This window comes from Prionailurus viverrinus, chromosome F1, assembly GCF_022837055.1.
Source record: "Prionailurus viverrinus isolate Anna chromosome F1, UM_Priviv_1.0, whole genome shotgun sequence".
NCBI classification, from domain to species: domain Eukaryota; kingdom Metazoa; phylum Chordata; class Mammalia; order Carnivora; family Felidae; genus Prionailurus; species Prionailurus viverrinus.
Window position 1 is genome coordinate 22,496,182 of NC_062577.1, and position 12,032 is coordinate 22,508,213.

Sequence of the window (12,032 nt, forward strand, 5' to 3'; positions counted from 1 at the left end):
CATGTGTGTGCATGTAACCACTGTTCTGCCCCTGGGCGGCTCCTTTTCTGCACACGATGGTTCTATATGGCCATACATGGAGATAATTCCTCTTACAAGCATTTTCCCAATGTGCTTGATTAGGCCAGGTCTTTTCTGGGGCCCAGCGGAGTCATGTGACCTCACTGCATACCACCTTATATGGGAGCACCTAGGATTCGGAGTCAGCTGGCAAGGGGACTCACTGGGGCCCTGTGCCTCTGCGGCCCTTGTAAACAGACAGAAGGGGCCCACGGCAAGAGCATAAAGTCCAGTGAGACTCGGGGGCTCCGTGGCATTTTTTTAAAAGGCAAGTTTTTGAGGACAGAGGGCAGGACCGAGGTCCTCAGCATTTAAGTGTCCCTTTTCCACAACCACACTCGGGGGATAAAGCCTCATGCTAGTTGCTGGGGGACTCCCCCTCCCTGCTGTGTCTGAAGGGCCACGGCTACACACACCTATCACAGCGCTCTCCGGTGACAGCTGGCTTGCAGACGCAGCGGCCTTCGTCACAGGGCCCCGAGATGCCAGCTGGCTCGCAGTCACACTTGGAGTCTCTGGGAAAGAAGAAAAAAATGAGGGGTGTGTTTCCAAGGGCTTCTCAACCACACACCTAAAGATCAGGGGCTCACAAGCAAATGTCAGCAACTTAAGTTTTTCATCTTCCCTGATGCCTCCCTCAGCCATCTTTATCGGTGCTAATCTCTCGCAGACCCTGTAAGGGCTCATTTGTCTGTGTTCCTGCTCCTCTGATGGCGACAGCCAGTCCGTGAACTGTCTGCTACCCAGCCCTAAGGAGAGAAGGGGATTGCACCAGAATGTGAACCAAATTCATCACTAAACTGGGTAGTTTGGCTTGGTTTGGTTGGCTGTTTGGTTCAGTCGCTTTCTCGTCCTTTGCTTCTCTATTGCTTGATTCAGTGATGACTGCTTTCATCAGGACTGATCCCATCTACTTGGTATTGTATTTAATAGCTCTTTCTCTTGCTAATACTCCGATCAAGACACAATTCTCATTCCATGCAATTTAAAATGTACAACTGAAGGGGCGCCTGGGCAGCTCAGTCGGTTGAGCATCTAACTTTGGCTCAGATCATGATCTCACAGCTAGTGGGTTCGAGCCCCTCTCTGGGCTCTGCTAACAGCTCAGAGCCTGGAGCCTGCTTTTAGATTCTGTGTGTGTGTGTGTGTCTCTCTCTCTCTCTCTCTCTCTCTCTCTCTCTCTCTCTGCCCCTTCCTTGTGCGCGCGCTCTCTCAAAAACATTTAAAAAATTTTAATGTACAATTCAATGGCTATTAGTAGGTTCTCAGAGTTATACAACCATCTCCATTTTAGAACATTCCCATCACTCAAAAAAAAAAAAAACCAAACAAACCTGTGCCCTTAGCAATCACCCTCCACTTCCTCCCCCCCCCCCCCCCAGCCCAGGCAACCACAAATCCACCTGCTGTCTCTATAGATCTGCCTGCTCTAAACATTATCTGTAAATGGAATCCTACAATCTTCAGCCTTTTTGTGTTTGGCTTCTTTCACTTAGTATGTTTTCAAGGTTCATCCAGGTATCAATTTTTTATGGCTGAATACAGTTCTGTCATATGGATAGACTACATTTTGTTTATCCATTCAACAGCTGATGGACATTTGGGTTTAGCTATCATGAATAATGCTACAAACATTTGTGTACAAGTTTCTATGCAGAGATGGATGTTTTCATATTTCTTGAGTGTATTTCTAGGAGTGGAATTGCCGAGTTTGGTGGTGGTTTTTTTCCTTTTTTGCAAGACATTCTCAGTGGAGTCAATGTTTCCATTTAATTTTGATGCAATCTGTCTCGTGCAGACCAGTGCTTTGGCTAGTAACTAGTGTCACTCAGATGGGCACATAGTCATATGTGCCTATATTGTGGGTCTAAAGCCAAGTATGCTGTCTTTTCCCTACTGTTCTGTTCCTCTTCTGACTTCCCTTTGATCCCATCCAAATCCTACCCAAGCCTGGATTGGACTCCCCTCACCCCCTAACATTTCTCATCCAATCAGATTCCAGGTCCTGTCAGGCACCCTGAAGATCCCTTTCCCAGGGTGGGAAAGTGGATCTTTCACTTGCAAGGGTCCCCCCCTGTCCTTAGCCCCACCACATGACTAACTGGACCCTCTGACAAACATCATACAACATCTAGTGGTTGCTAAGCACCAGAGACACTAAGAAATGGGGTCCTGGTCTCTAGGAGTCTCAAGGCAGGGCAGAGCTTGAACAACGATGGCAGTGGAGCATAAGGCCAGCTGGAGCCAAGCAGGAGCACAGCCTGTGTGCCTCCCCCCGCTCTGGGCACTGGGAACGCAGTAGTGAACAAGACAAAGCCCACATGGAGCTTCCAGTCTAGTGGGAGAGACCGACAAATACGTAAAGAAAATGAGGGATGTGAAGTAACAACGGTCAGAACACAGAAGGTGGAAAGGCCTCTGTGGAGAGTGGATGAGGTGAGGATAGAGCCTGTGAAACTCCCTGTGGCCCTGTAGGAAGTGGGAGTGCTCTAGGCCAGGTCCAAGATCGCTTGGCTTAGCTCCTCTGAAGAAGGGAAGGCAGGCTGGTAGGGCTGGAGTGCAGGGGGCCAGGGGGAGAGAGAGGGGTGAGAAAGCCAGGGAGAGCTCACTGCTGAGGGCGCAGAGGGCAGAGGATGTTGTAGGGCCCTGCTGGGCCTGCATAAGAAGTTCGTCTCATTCGGAGTGGGAAAGGGAGCTACTGGAGGGTTGCAAGCAAAATGATATGATCGACTTCATATTTTATAAAGCATTTCCAAAGGGACACTGGACTGAGGGAAGGGTCTCTGAAGACCATGTAAAAGAGGCAGGGAAGGCTGGAAGAGAACAGTCTGTGTGGAGGCCCAACGGGTGAGAGAACTTGGGACAGTGGTCACCAGGCCGGTGCAAGCATGGCTGGAGGGCGTTCTCCCGTGGGCAAGGTGCTGGAAAAGGGGGCAAACGGGAAATGATCCTCTGTGGGCACCCCCTAGCTAATGGCTTCCCTGCCAAGCTCCCCTTCCCCTAGTGTCTGTCTGCTGGCTCTGCAGCTCTGTGGACTGCTTAGGTGACTGATAATGTGTGCTCCCTCCTCTTCCAGAAAAGCCTCTGAAGAGGGATGGAGGACGCTTCAAACTATAGGAATAAAATAGTGCAGAAAAATTTCTCTAGCCCAGTTCATGTTGGGTTGAAATGGGTCCCAGGTAAGAATCTGAAGGACTCTTTACCTCCATCCTGGTTCATCTAAACCGCGGGCAATCCTCAGGGTGGAGAACGTGGGTTCCAGAGCCAAAACTCTGGGCCTAAATATTAGTCCACCCTCACCAGTAATATTGGGCAAACTTAACCTCCTGGGGGGGGGCAAATTTCTGTCTTTAACATGAGCTAATCCCAGCCTCCAACGGTTATTGTGAGGATCACGTGCCATAACCCACATGAAGTCCTCAAGCAGCATTTGGCACACAGTTAGTACTCAGTAAAGTGGCCACTGATGTCACGGTCATTGTCATCATTCATGGCAGAAGCTGCAGTAGTGGGTGCAGGTGCTTACAGTGGCCTCTGGTCCTGGGTGCACCCAGCATCGGTGAGTGTGTGGAAGCCTGGCAGACACCGGTCACACCTGTCTCCTGTCACACCTGGTTTACAGCTGCACCGTCCAGAGTTGTCACATCGAGTGCTGAGAGCACCTGTAACCCGACGGGGTTGGGGGGAAAGGGAAGAAGAAAAGGAAATACTTAATCTATTTGGCATTAGGAAAAAACTGTGTGGCCCCGTGGGAGCACAAGGAATATCTACCACCTGCTGCCGCTAATAATTCCATGTTGTCTGAGTACATGTCCACCCACCGGGGCAAGGTTTCATGGCCAAGGATGGCTTCTTCAGGCGAAGAAGTGGAAATTACTCTTGAAGGCAGGCATTTTTACTTAGTATCTGTTCTGATTTGAACATTAGTGTGTAGGCCACTGCCTTGTAAGTTGAATCCTGGAGATCTCAAGAGGGAAAATTAGAGCACATCAGCCTCCTCAAAGAGAGTCGGTAGGAGAAAGTGAGCAACGTCTTCCCTTATTCCTGGCAGGCAAAAGCTGTATTTTAAGTGTCCATGCTTGAACAGTGTGATTCTTGAGTGTGAAGAGGCTTCCTAATCTAAAATCTGTACCTACCCAGAGCGGAAGACATTCTCGTCCTTGGTGCTATCTCCCCTTCCCTGTGCATCGTACTGTGATCAGTTTTGTACAGACATGCTCGTACTGGTCAGCGGGCCCTCTCAGACTGAGAGTTGCTGAGAGACCGGTGCTGAGGACAGCAAATGTGCCACTACGGAAGCCGGACTCTTCTCCATTCTCACTGCCTTCCCTTCCCCCGCCACAGTTCAAGCCTCTGTCTTTTCTCCCAGGACCCGGCCTCCCACTCTCTCTTCCCGGCCTCCCACTCTCTCTTCCCGGCCTCCCACTCTCTCTTCCCGGCCTCCCACTCTCTCTTCCCGGCCTCCCACTCTCTCTTCCCGGCCTCCCACTCTCTCTTCCCGGCCTCCCACTCTCTCTTCCCGGCCTCCCACTCTCTCTTCCCGGCCTCCCACTCTCTCTTCCCGGCCTCCCACTCTCTCTTCCCGGCCTCCCACTCTCTCTTCCCGGCCTCCATCCTTGTCTCCTTTCTTTTCTCTCATCCTCCTTTAAAAATGGAATTCATCTTGGGGTGCCTGGGTGGCTCAGTCAGTTAAGCATCCAGCTTCGGCTCAGGTCATGATCTCACAGTTCCATGGGCTCAAGCCTTACATCAAGCTCTGTGCTGACAGCTTGGAGCCTGGAGCCTGCTTCAGATTCTGTCTCTCCCTCTGTCTCTGGACCCCCCCCCCGCCCCGGCTCATGCTCTGTCTCTCAAAAATAAAACATTAAAAAAAATGGAATTTATTTTTAAATGGGTGGTTCAGTTGGTTAAGTGTCCGACTCTTGATTTTTGGCTCAGGTCATGATCTCACAGTTCATGGGTTTGAGCCCCATGTCAGGCTCTGGGCTGACCGCACACAGCCTGCTTGGGATTCTCTCATCCCCCTCATCCCCTGCCCCTCCCTTCCACTTGCATGTTCTCCCTCTCTCAAAATAAACATTAAACATTTAAAAATGGAATTCCGATCACATTACTCATCTGTTTAGTCCTCTGGTGGCTCTCCACTGTAAGCAGCATAAAATGCAAACTATATCGTGGCCCACAAGACTCAACCTCTCCTTCCTTCCCTCCGCTCCCAGCCCCCCAGCCTTGCTGGTAGAACGTGCCAGACTGCTTCTCTCCTCAGGCACCTGCACCTGCTGCTCCCCTGGCCTGGAACCCTCCTTCCCCAGAGCGTCCCCTGATTGGCCCATCCTTGGCTCTCCGGTCCTGAGTTACTACTACTTCTCTAGTGAAATCTTCTTGGATCCCCAAATCTAAAATCTCCATCCCACCACTACCATAGTCCTGCTTCCTCAGGATTCCCTCAGTCTGTGTTCCCTGCTGTCCCCAGTGCCCAGGACAGAGCCCGACGTAGAGGAGATGCCCAGAAATCTGTCAGATGAAACCATGTACGCCATGAAAGGTCGGGGCTGTTGGGAGAGGGTCAAGGGTAGCAAAAGCTGAGCAGGAAGGTGGTGAGAAGTGTACCTCCCCTACTTGACGATTTCCCTGTGCAGGCAGAATGATCAAATAATCCACCTGTCTACAGCAGACCGTGGTAGCTGGTACCAAGCCGACCGGACACTAACCAGTTGCTCCTTTCTTTCTAATCAGTTATTCTTTGAATTTTTAATTCACTGGTAGATACAACTCAAATCGATAAAGGTATTGGCTCTGCACCTCCATAAAGGTTTTTTATGCCACCTGTGGAACATGAACAACATCAGTCACACTCAGAGCTGGTGGAAGACCCCAGGTCAACTCTGTAAAGCTTGAAGGGGCCCTTCTACTCTACAAGCTATCAGCCAACACAGCTAAGAAGGAAAGCTGCTTTTTGAATTATGCTCTGATAAGTAACATTCAACAGGAGACATCCCTCTTTATTTAAAAAAAAAAAAAACAATGTTTATTTTTGAGAGACAGAATGCGAGCAGGGGAGGGGCAGAGAGAGAGAAAGGGAGAGACGGAATCCAAAGCAGGCTCCAGGCTCCAAACTGTCAGGACAGAGCCTGACGCAGGGCTCAAACCCACAAATGGTGAGATCATGACCTGAGCCGAAGTCCTGAGCCACTCAGGAGCCCCAAGACATCTCTTTAATACAATTAGTTGTTTTCTTTAACACAAATGGGTGTTGATGGGTTCAGAAACACTTTTTTTTCTCCATTCCAATTTATGGAAATCACGCTTTTGACTTAAGACCATTCTCCCTGCAGGGGTGCCTGGGTGGCTCCATCGGTTGGGCGTCCATTTCGGCTCAGGTCATGATCTCGCAGTTTGTGGGTTCGAGCCCCGGGTCAGGCTCTGCTGACAGCTCATAGCATGGAGCCTGCTTCAGATTCTGTGTCTCAGTCTCTCTCTCTGCCCCTCCCCCACTTGTGCTGTCTTTCTCTCAAAAATAAATGTGAAAAAATTTTTTAAAATTCTCCCTGCAGTAATTTTTCAGAAATGAGTTATTCTTAGAAAATGGAAAAGACTGTACTTTGCTTTGGACTCTGGCCTGCATAGACCAAAATGGTTATTCTACAAAACACTGTTCTGAGGGAAATTAATGCTCTCATGAAAAAGGCATTCTATGTTCAAAAGAGTTCGGGAAATGGTACATTCTAGGCCTTTCAGAGACTTATAACTTCATTCAGTAGGCATGACGCTTGTTTAACTCTTAAGGCCAGTGTTTCCAACCATTATTTGACATTCTTACAGGCCACATCTATTATCTTGAACACTGTGCTCTACAGGACATTATCTAGAGAATTCTGCTCTAGAAACTGGAGGTCAAAGTGCCCAGACTTTGAAATCCAACAACTCTCCCTTCAAAACCAGCTCTGCCACTTAGCTCTGTGTCCTTGGGGAAACTGCTTACTCATCGCTTATTTTAAGTGAGGGTAACAGCCTATGCCTCATGGAGCTGTTGCAAGACTTTGAACTAAAATATATAAAGGCCTAATTTAGTGTCTCGCACGTAATGGGCACTGGAAGAATGTAGTTTACGCTGCTATCTCAAGGCCTCCCGCAAACCCTGACACAGACATGTGCACGGGTCCTTACTGTGAAAGTGACTACTTTATTTCACATTCTAAAACTGCCAAAATAGCACTGGGTTTTCAAAGTTTCTCATTAAAATAAAAACCCTTGTCCCAATTCCTACATTGTGAGTTGCTTTTAGGGATTGTGAATAACTGGGTTGAAAGAACAAAATAGCCTCCTGTTTTGTGTCCCAATAAGCTCTTTTAGGGCTTATATAGTTTCTGTGCATCTGAGGGTTCAAGAAGTTATTCTAAAATGATTACTATTGGGGCGCCTGGGTGGCTCAGTCGGTTAAGCGTCCGACTTCAGCTCAGGTCACGATCTCGCGGTCCGTGAGTTCGAGCCCCGTGTCGGGCTCTGGGCTGATGGCTCAGAGCCTGGAGCCTGCTTCCGATTCTGTGTCTCCCTCTCTCTCTGCCCCTTCCCCGTTCATGCTCTCTCTCTCTGTGTCAAAAATAAATAAACGTTAAAAAAAAACTTTAAAAAATAAATAAAATGATTACTATTTAAAAAATAGCAAATTAAGGGCACCTGGGTGGCTCAGTCAGTTGAGCGTCCGACTTCAGCTCAGGTCATGATCTCACTGTTCATGGGTTTGAGCCCTGCGTCAGGCTCTGTGCTGACAGTTTGGAGCCTGGAGCCTGCTTTGGATTCTGTGTGTCTGTCTCTCTGTCTCTGTGTCTCTGTGTCTCTCCTCTCTCTCTCTCTCTCTCTCTCTCTCTCTCTCTCTCTCTCTCTCTCTCTCTCTCTGCCCCTCCCCTGCTTGTGCTGTGTTTGTCTCAAAAATGTTAAATTTTTTTGATAAATAGTAAACAAGAGGGTATGTCTGTTTGAGAACCCTTTATACACACACACACACACACACACACTTGTATTTTAAAGTAACAAGAATTTAAGAATTATAAGTTATTTAAGACCTGTTTTGAGACACCTGGGTGGCTCAGTTAAACGTCCGACTTTGGCTTAGGTCATGATCTCACGGTTCATGAGTTCAAGTCCCACTTTGGATTCTGTGTCTGCCTCTGCCTGCGCGCCTGCCCCTCTCTCTCTCTCTCTCTCTCTCTCTCTCTCTCTCTCTCTCTCTCTCTCTCTCTCTCAAATAAAACCTTAAGAAAAATTAAGGCATGTTTTCAATAATAACCAAGATGTTGTATTATGAGTAATCCATTGTCAGGATCATAAATATGTAAATAATAATTAAGAGAACAAGGCCAGTATCCTTGATGTCCATACAGGTCTCAAGAATTTAGGTGTCATGGAAAGAAAAAACCACATGTATGTACAGTGAATTTCAAAATATTTGCAAAAGGTTTTCAGGGCTCTTACACACGTGGTTATGAGTTGAGGAGAACTCAGCCCTGTTGCTGAACCCACAAAGTCATCACCTAAAAATAAGCCTGGCTGCTATATTTGAGAAACTGATGTGACATCCAAAATCTGTGACCACTTTGGGGATTACTGATGCTGTTGGCTTCATTCACCATACATGGAATGATTGCATTTTTTGGTAAGGTGTGTTCTTCATTTTGAGATTGAATATATGATAAATTCCCTTGTTAGGTGATGCATATTTTCTGGCTGATTGGGAGACTGAGAAATCCCATAGGGAATTAAATTTGTGCCACTGGGCTAGGAATCTGGGCAGCCACAGTGTCGTGGGAGACAGCACAGGGTGGGAACCGTCTGTCACTAACATGCCACTCAGGCTTGCAGGTCAGACTCTGGAACGTCCCCTTCTTCATGTCCATAACGGTGGGTGGAGCGTGCTAACACCTGCAGGTTGTCAAGTTGTTTTATGAACACTGAAGAAGATATAGCCTATAAAAATACTCTGGAAAAATATAAAGCACTACCCAGATCTTAGGAAATAAGATCCATGAAGCTTTTCCTGGACATCTAATTGTCTGATGTTGGGGATAAAAGAACAGCATTCTGATGCTTTATTTGTTCATATGGAAGGAATAAGAGAATAGTTCTCCATCAGAACTCTGGATTATAACTTTAGCTTTTGCAATTGCTTGTTAGAGGACTGGAGGCCATCAGCTCCTCTAGGCCTCTTTTTCCCCACTCTTTAAAAGACATCTGAGGGGCGCCTGGGTGGCGCAGTCGGTTAAGCGTCCGACTTCAGCCAGGTCACGATCTCGCGGTCTGTGCGTTCGAGCCCTGCATCAGGCTCTGGGCTGATGGCTCAGAGCCTGGAGCCTGTTTCCGATTCTGTGTCTCCCTCTCTCTCTGCCCCTCCCCCATTCATGCTCTGTCTCTCTCTGTCCCAAAAATAAATAAAAAACGTTGAAAAAAAATTTAAAAAAAAAGACATTTGAAAAGTTCACTGCCAATTTCAGGATATTAATAAGAAAATAAAATGCTAATAGTTTCAGACCAAATATATGGCCTTGACAGCATTCCTTCTAAAGTAGAATGTAACTTAAAAAAGCCGGTGTCCCAGGAAACTGCCACACTGATCTGTCCTAATTAAAAAAAAGAAAAATCAACTACAATTTACTGAGTTGTCTACCACGTGCTTAACACAATTCTCACACAATCCTGTGGTGGGAAGAGCATGATGTCCCCCTTCTACAGATGGGGACACAGGGGCAGCAAGCGGTGAAGGGACATGCCTGGAATGACATAGCAGAAGCGGAAGTACCAAGATTTGAACCCAGGCTCTCTGGCTCCAAAACCCACCACTAGTCTTTACATTACCATCTTTGATGTCAGTGCACCTGGGGCTGGCCACCTAGCTACACAATCTTCAACAAACTTCTTCACCCCCCTCTCTAAGGCCCTGCCACCTCATCCGTAAAATGGACATAATAATAGCACCGTCTTCATATGGTTATGTGTGAAGATTAAATTAATTGCTGGATGAAAGCATCTAGCAAAGTGCCTGGCACAGAGAAAGTGGGTAATGCATGTTAGCGATCATATAAGCTATAACTCATTGTTGGGCTCCTCCTCTGTCTACCAAGATGTTCACACTGAGCCTGGGATGTATACTCCCCAAAGGCAAAGAAAAAGCCAGGCTCATGGATGCTGGGCGAGCAATGGACTCGAGTGAAAAAGAGATGGTGCGGCAAATCCTTCATTACCATCTCTCAGCCACGCGGCAGCCTCCTTGTCTACTGTACGGACTAATAACCTTGTCTTCAGGCCAGGCTCTCCAGCTAAGTTAATTAAGTTTCTAATTACATTCTCGCTGATCGTCTTGCTGGGATGACACAACTCCAGTGACTCACAATGAAGCTGCATATCCTAAAGGGTTCTGGGCTTTTCAGAAGGGTTGAATGCCCACTAACATGGAATAACTTTTAATTTTTCTTTATGAAGTTCTTTAATTCACAAGAATTGCTAAATCCAAAAGATTCTGGATGCTGACCCTATGCCACAAAGCTGAGCAAATTGGACTCAAACACACCATAACCGTAAGTTTGGTGAACTGGGGAGTGTTTGCTGGAATTTGGGTCTGCATCAGCCTGGGGTCATCCCCAGTGTTCTGTAATTCTCTCCAGCACACTCTACCGGCATCTCCTGGCTAGACCAAAACCTGCCCATTTTTATGTTCATTAAGCTGTTTATACCCATTAAGCGCACTAACACTTATCCTATTATGCTGTTAAACACTTTCTAACAGAAGAGAAACAGATATTTCCAAAAAAGATAATAGACAAGGTATTCTAAAAAACCTCAACTTCTTTAACAGAACTACTGGTCTCTCCTTCTCTATGTACTAACTTGTCTTTACTGTCCATGATGAATATAGCACAACACATACATCTGTGTAGGCAAGAACTACGCACAGCTGTGCGAATACAGCACTGGGCGACATGTTTTAAAAAACAAAGGATTCCTGCTATGAACCAGCCATCTTGTAGGTATTTCCTATTTATTGATTGTATTTTCTTTTGTGAACAAACCCATCAAAGACTCTAATCTGCCTTTTTTTTTTTGAGAGAGAGAGAGAGAGAGAGAGAGAGAGAGAGAGAGAGAGTGGGGGAGGGGCAGAGAGGGAGACTCTTAAGCAGACTCCGTGCTCAGCGGGATCTCACAACCCTGAGGTCATGACCCTGAGATCCTGACCTGAGGAGGATGCTTTTAACCAACTGAGCCACCCAGGCGCCCCTCTAATCTGCCTATTAATCAGGGTGTCTCTTGGACTAATACAACTTTATATTGCTAGCACCTACCATAGCACCAGAAACAGATTTTCCTATCCCTTTATTTTTCGAGAGGTTGGTCAAAGGCATTGCTATGGATGCACTGGAAGCCTACAAAGCTTCCTTTGTCCCTGGGCCAAACTGTCATCTGCCAGGCAAAGTAATCATGGGCCTCTTGCTACTAGAATTCAAGCCAACTGTGTCCTAAAGACTCTAGCTGATTCCTACAACCCAGACTTAAGACAGAAAAATGTGTTGCCTTTCAGATAGAAATGCTAAGTGTCTAGTAGATTCCCAATTGTTCTAGATGTTGAACACCACTCTCTTGCCTTCCTGGCTTCTCTCTTCCTTCCCCCTCCCCCTCTCTCTCTCTATTTGCCTTTCCCCCAACTACTTTTTTTTTTTTTTTTTTTAAGCATAGTCAACACACAAGGTTACGTTAGTTTCAGGTGTACAACGCAGTGATTCAACATCTATGTAGGTCATGCTGTGTTTCCCACAAGTGTAGCTACTACCTGTCACCATAGGACAATATCACTGTATTCCCTCTCCCCTGCACCTATTTTGCCCATCCCCCCCACCTCCCCTCCCTTCTGGCAACCATTGGTTGGTTCTCTGTATAGGTCTGATTCTGCACCCCCCCCTTTTTTTAAATTAATGTCTACACCCAAC

General features: G+C 47.0%; 1 protein-coding gene and 1 long non-coding RNA gene across 2 annotated transcripts in view; one reads left to right on the forward strand and one right to left on the reverse strand.

The window, feature by feature from the left end:
• The window catches only part of LAMC2 (laminin subunit gamma 2), a 57,528-nt gene that overhangs the window by 24,743 nt on the left and 20,753 nt on the right, over positions 1 to 12,032 (reverse strand). The window contains exons 4-5 of the mRNA XM_047841200.1: positions 3,587 to 3,722; positions 477 to 575 (exon numbers count right to left, since the gene is read on the reverse strand). Coding sequence (XP_047697156.1) covers positions 477 to 575; positions 3,587 to 3,722 — 235 coding nt within the window. The remainder of the gene's footprint in view (positions 1 to 476; positions 576 to 3,586; positions 3,723 to 12,032) is intronic.
• Positions 1 to 12,032, forward strand: part of LOC125155690 (uncharacterized) — a 42,419-nt gene that overhangs the window by 14,400 nt on the left and 15,987 nt on the right. The window lies entirely within an intron of this gene.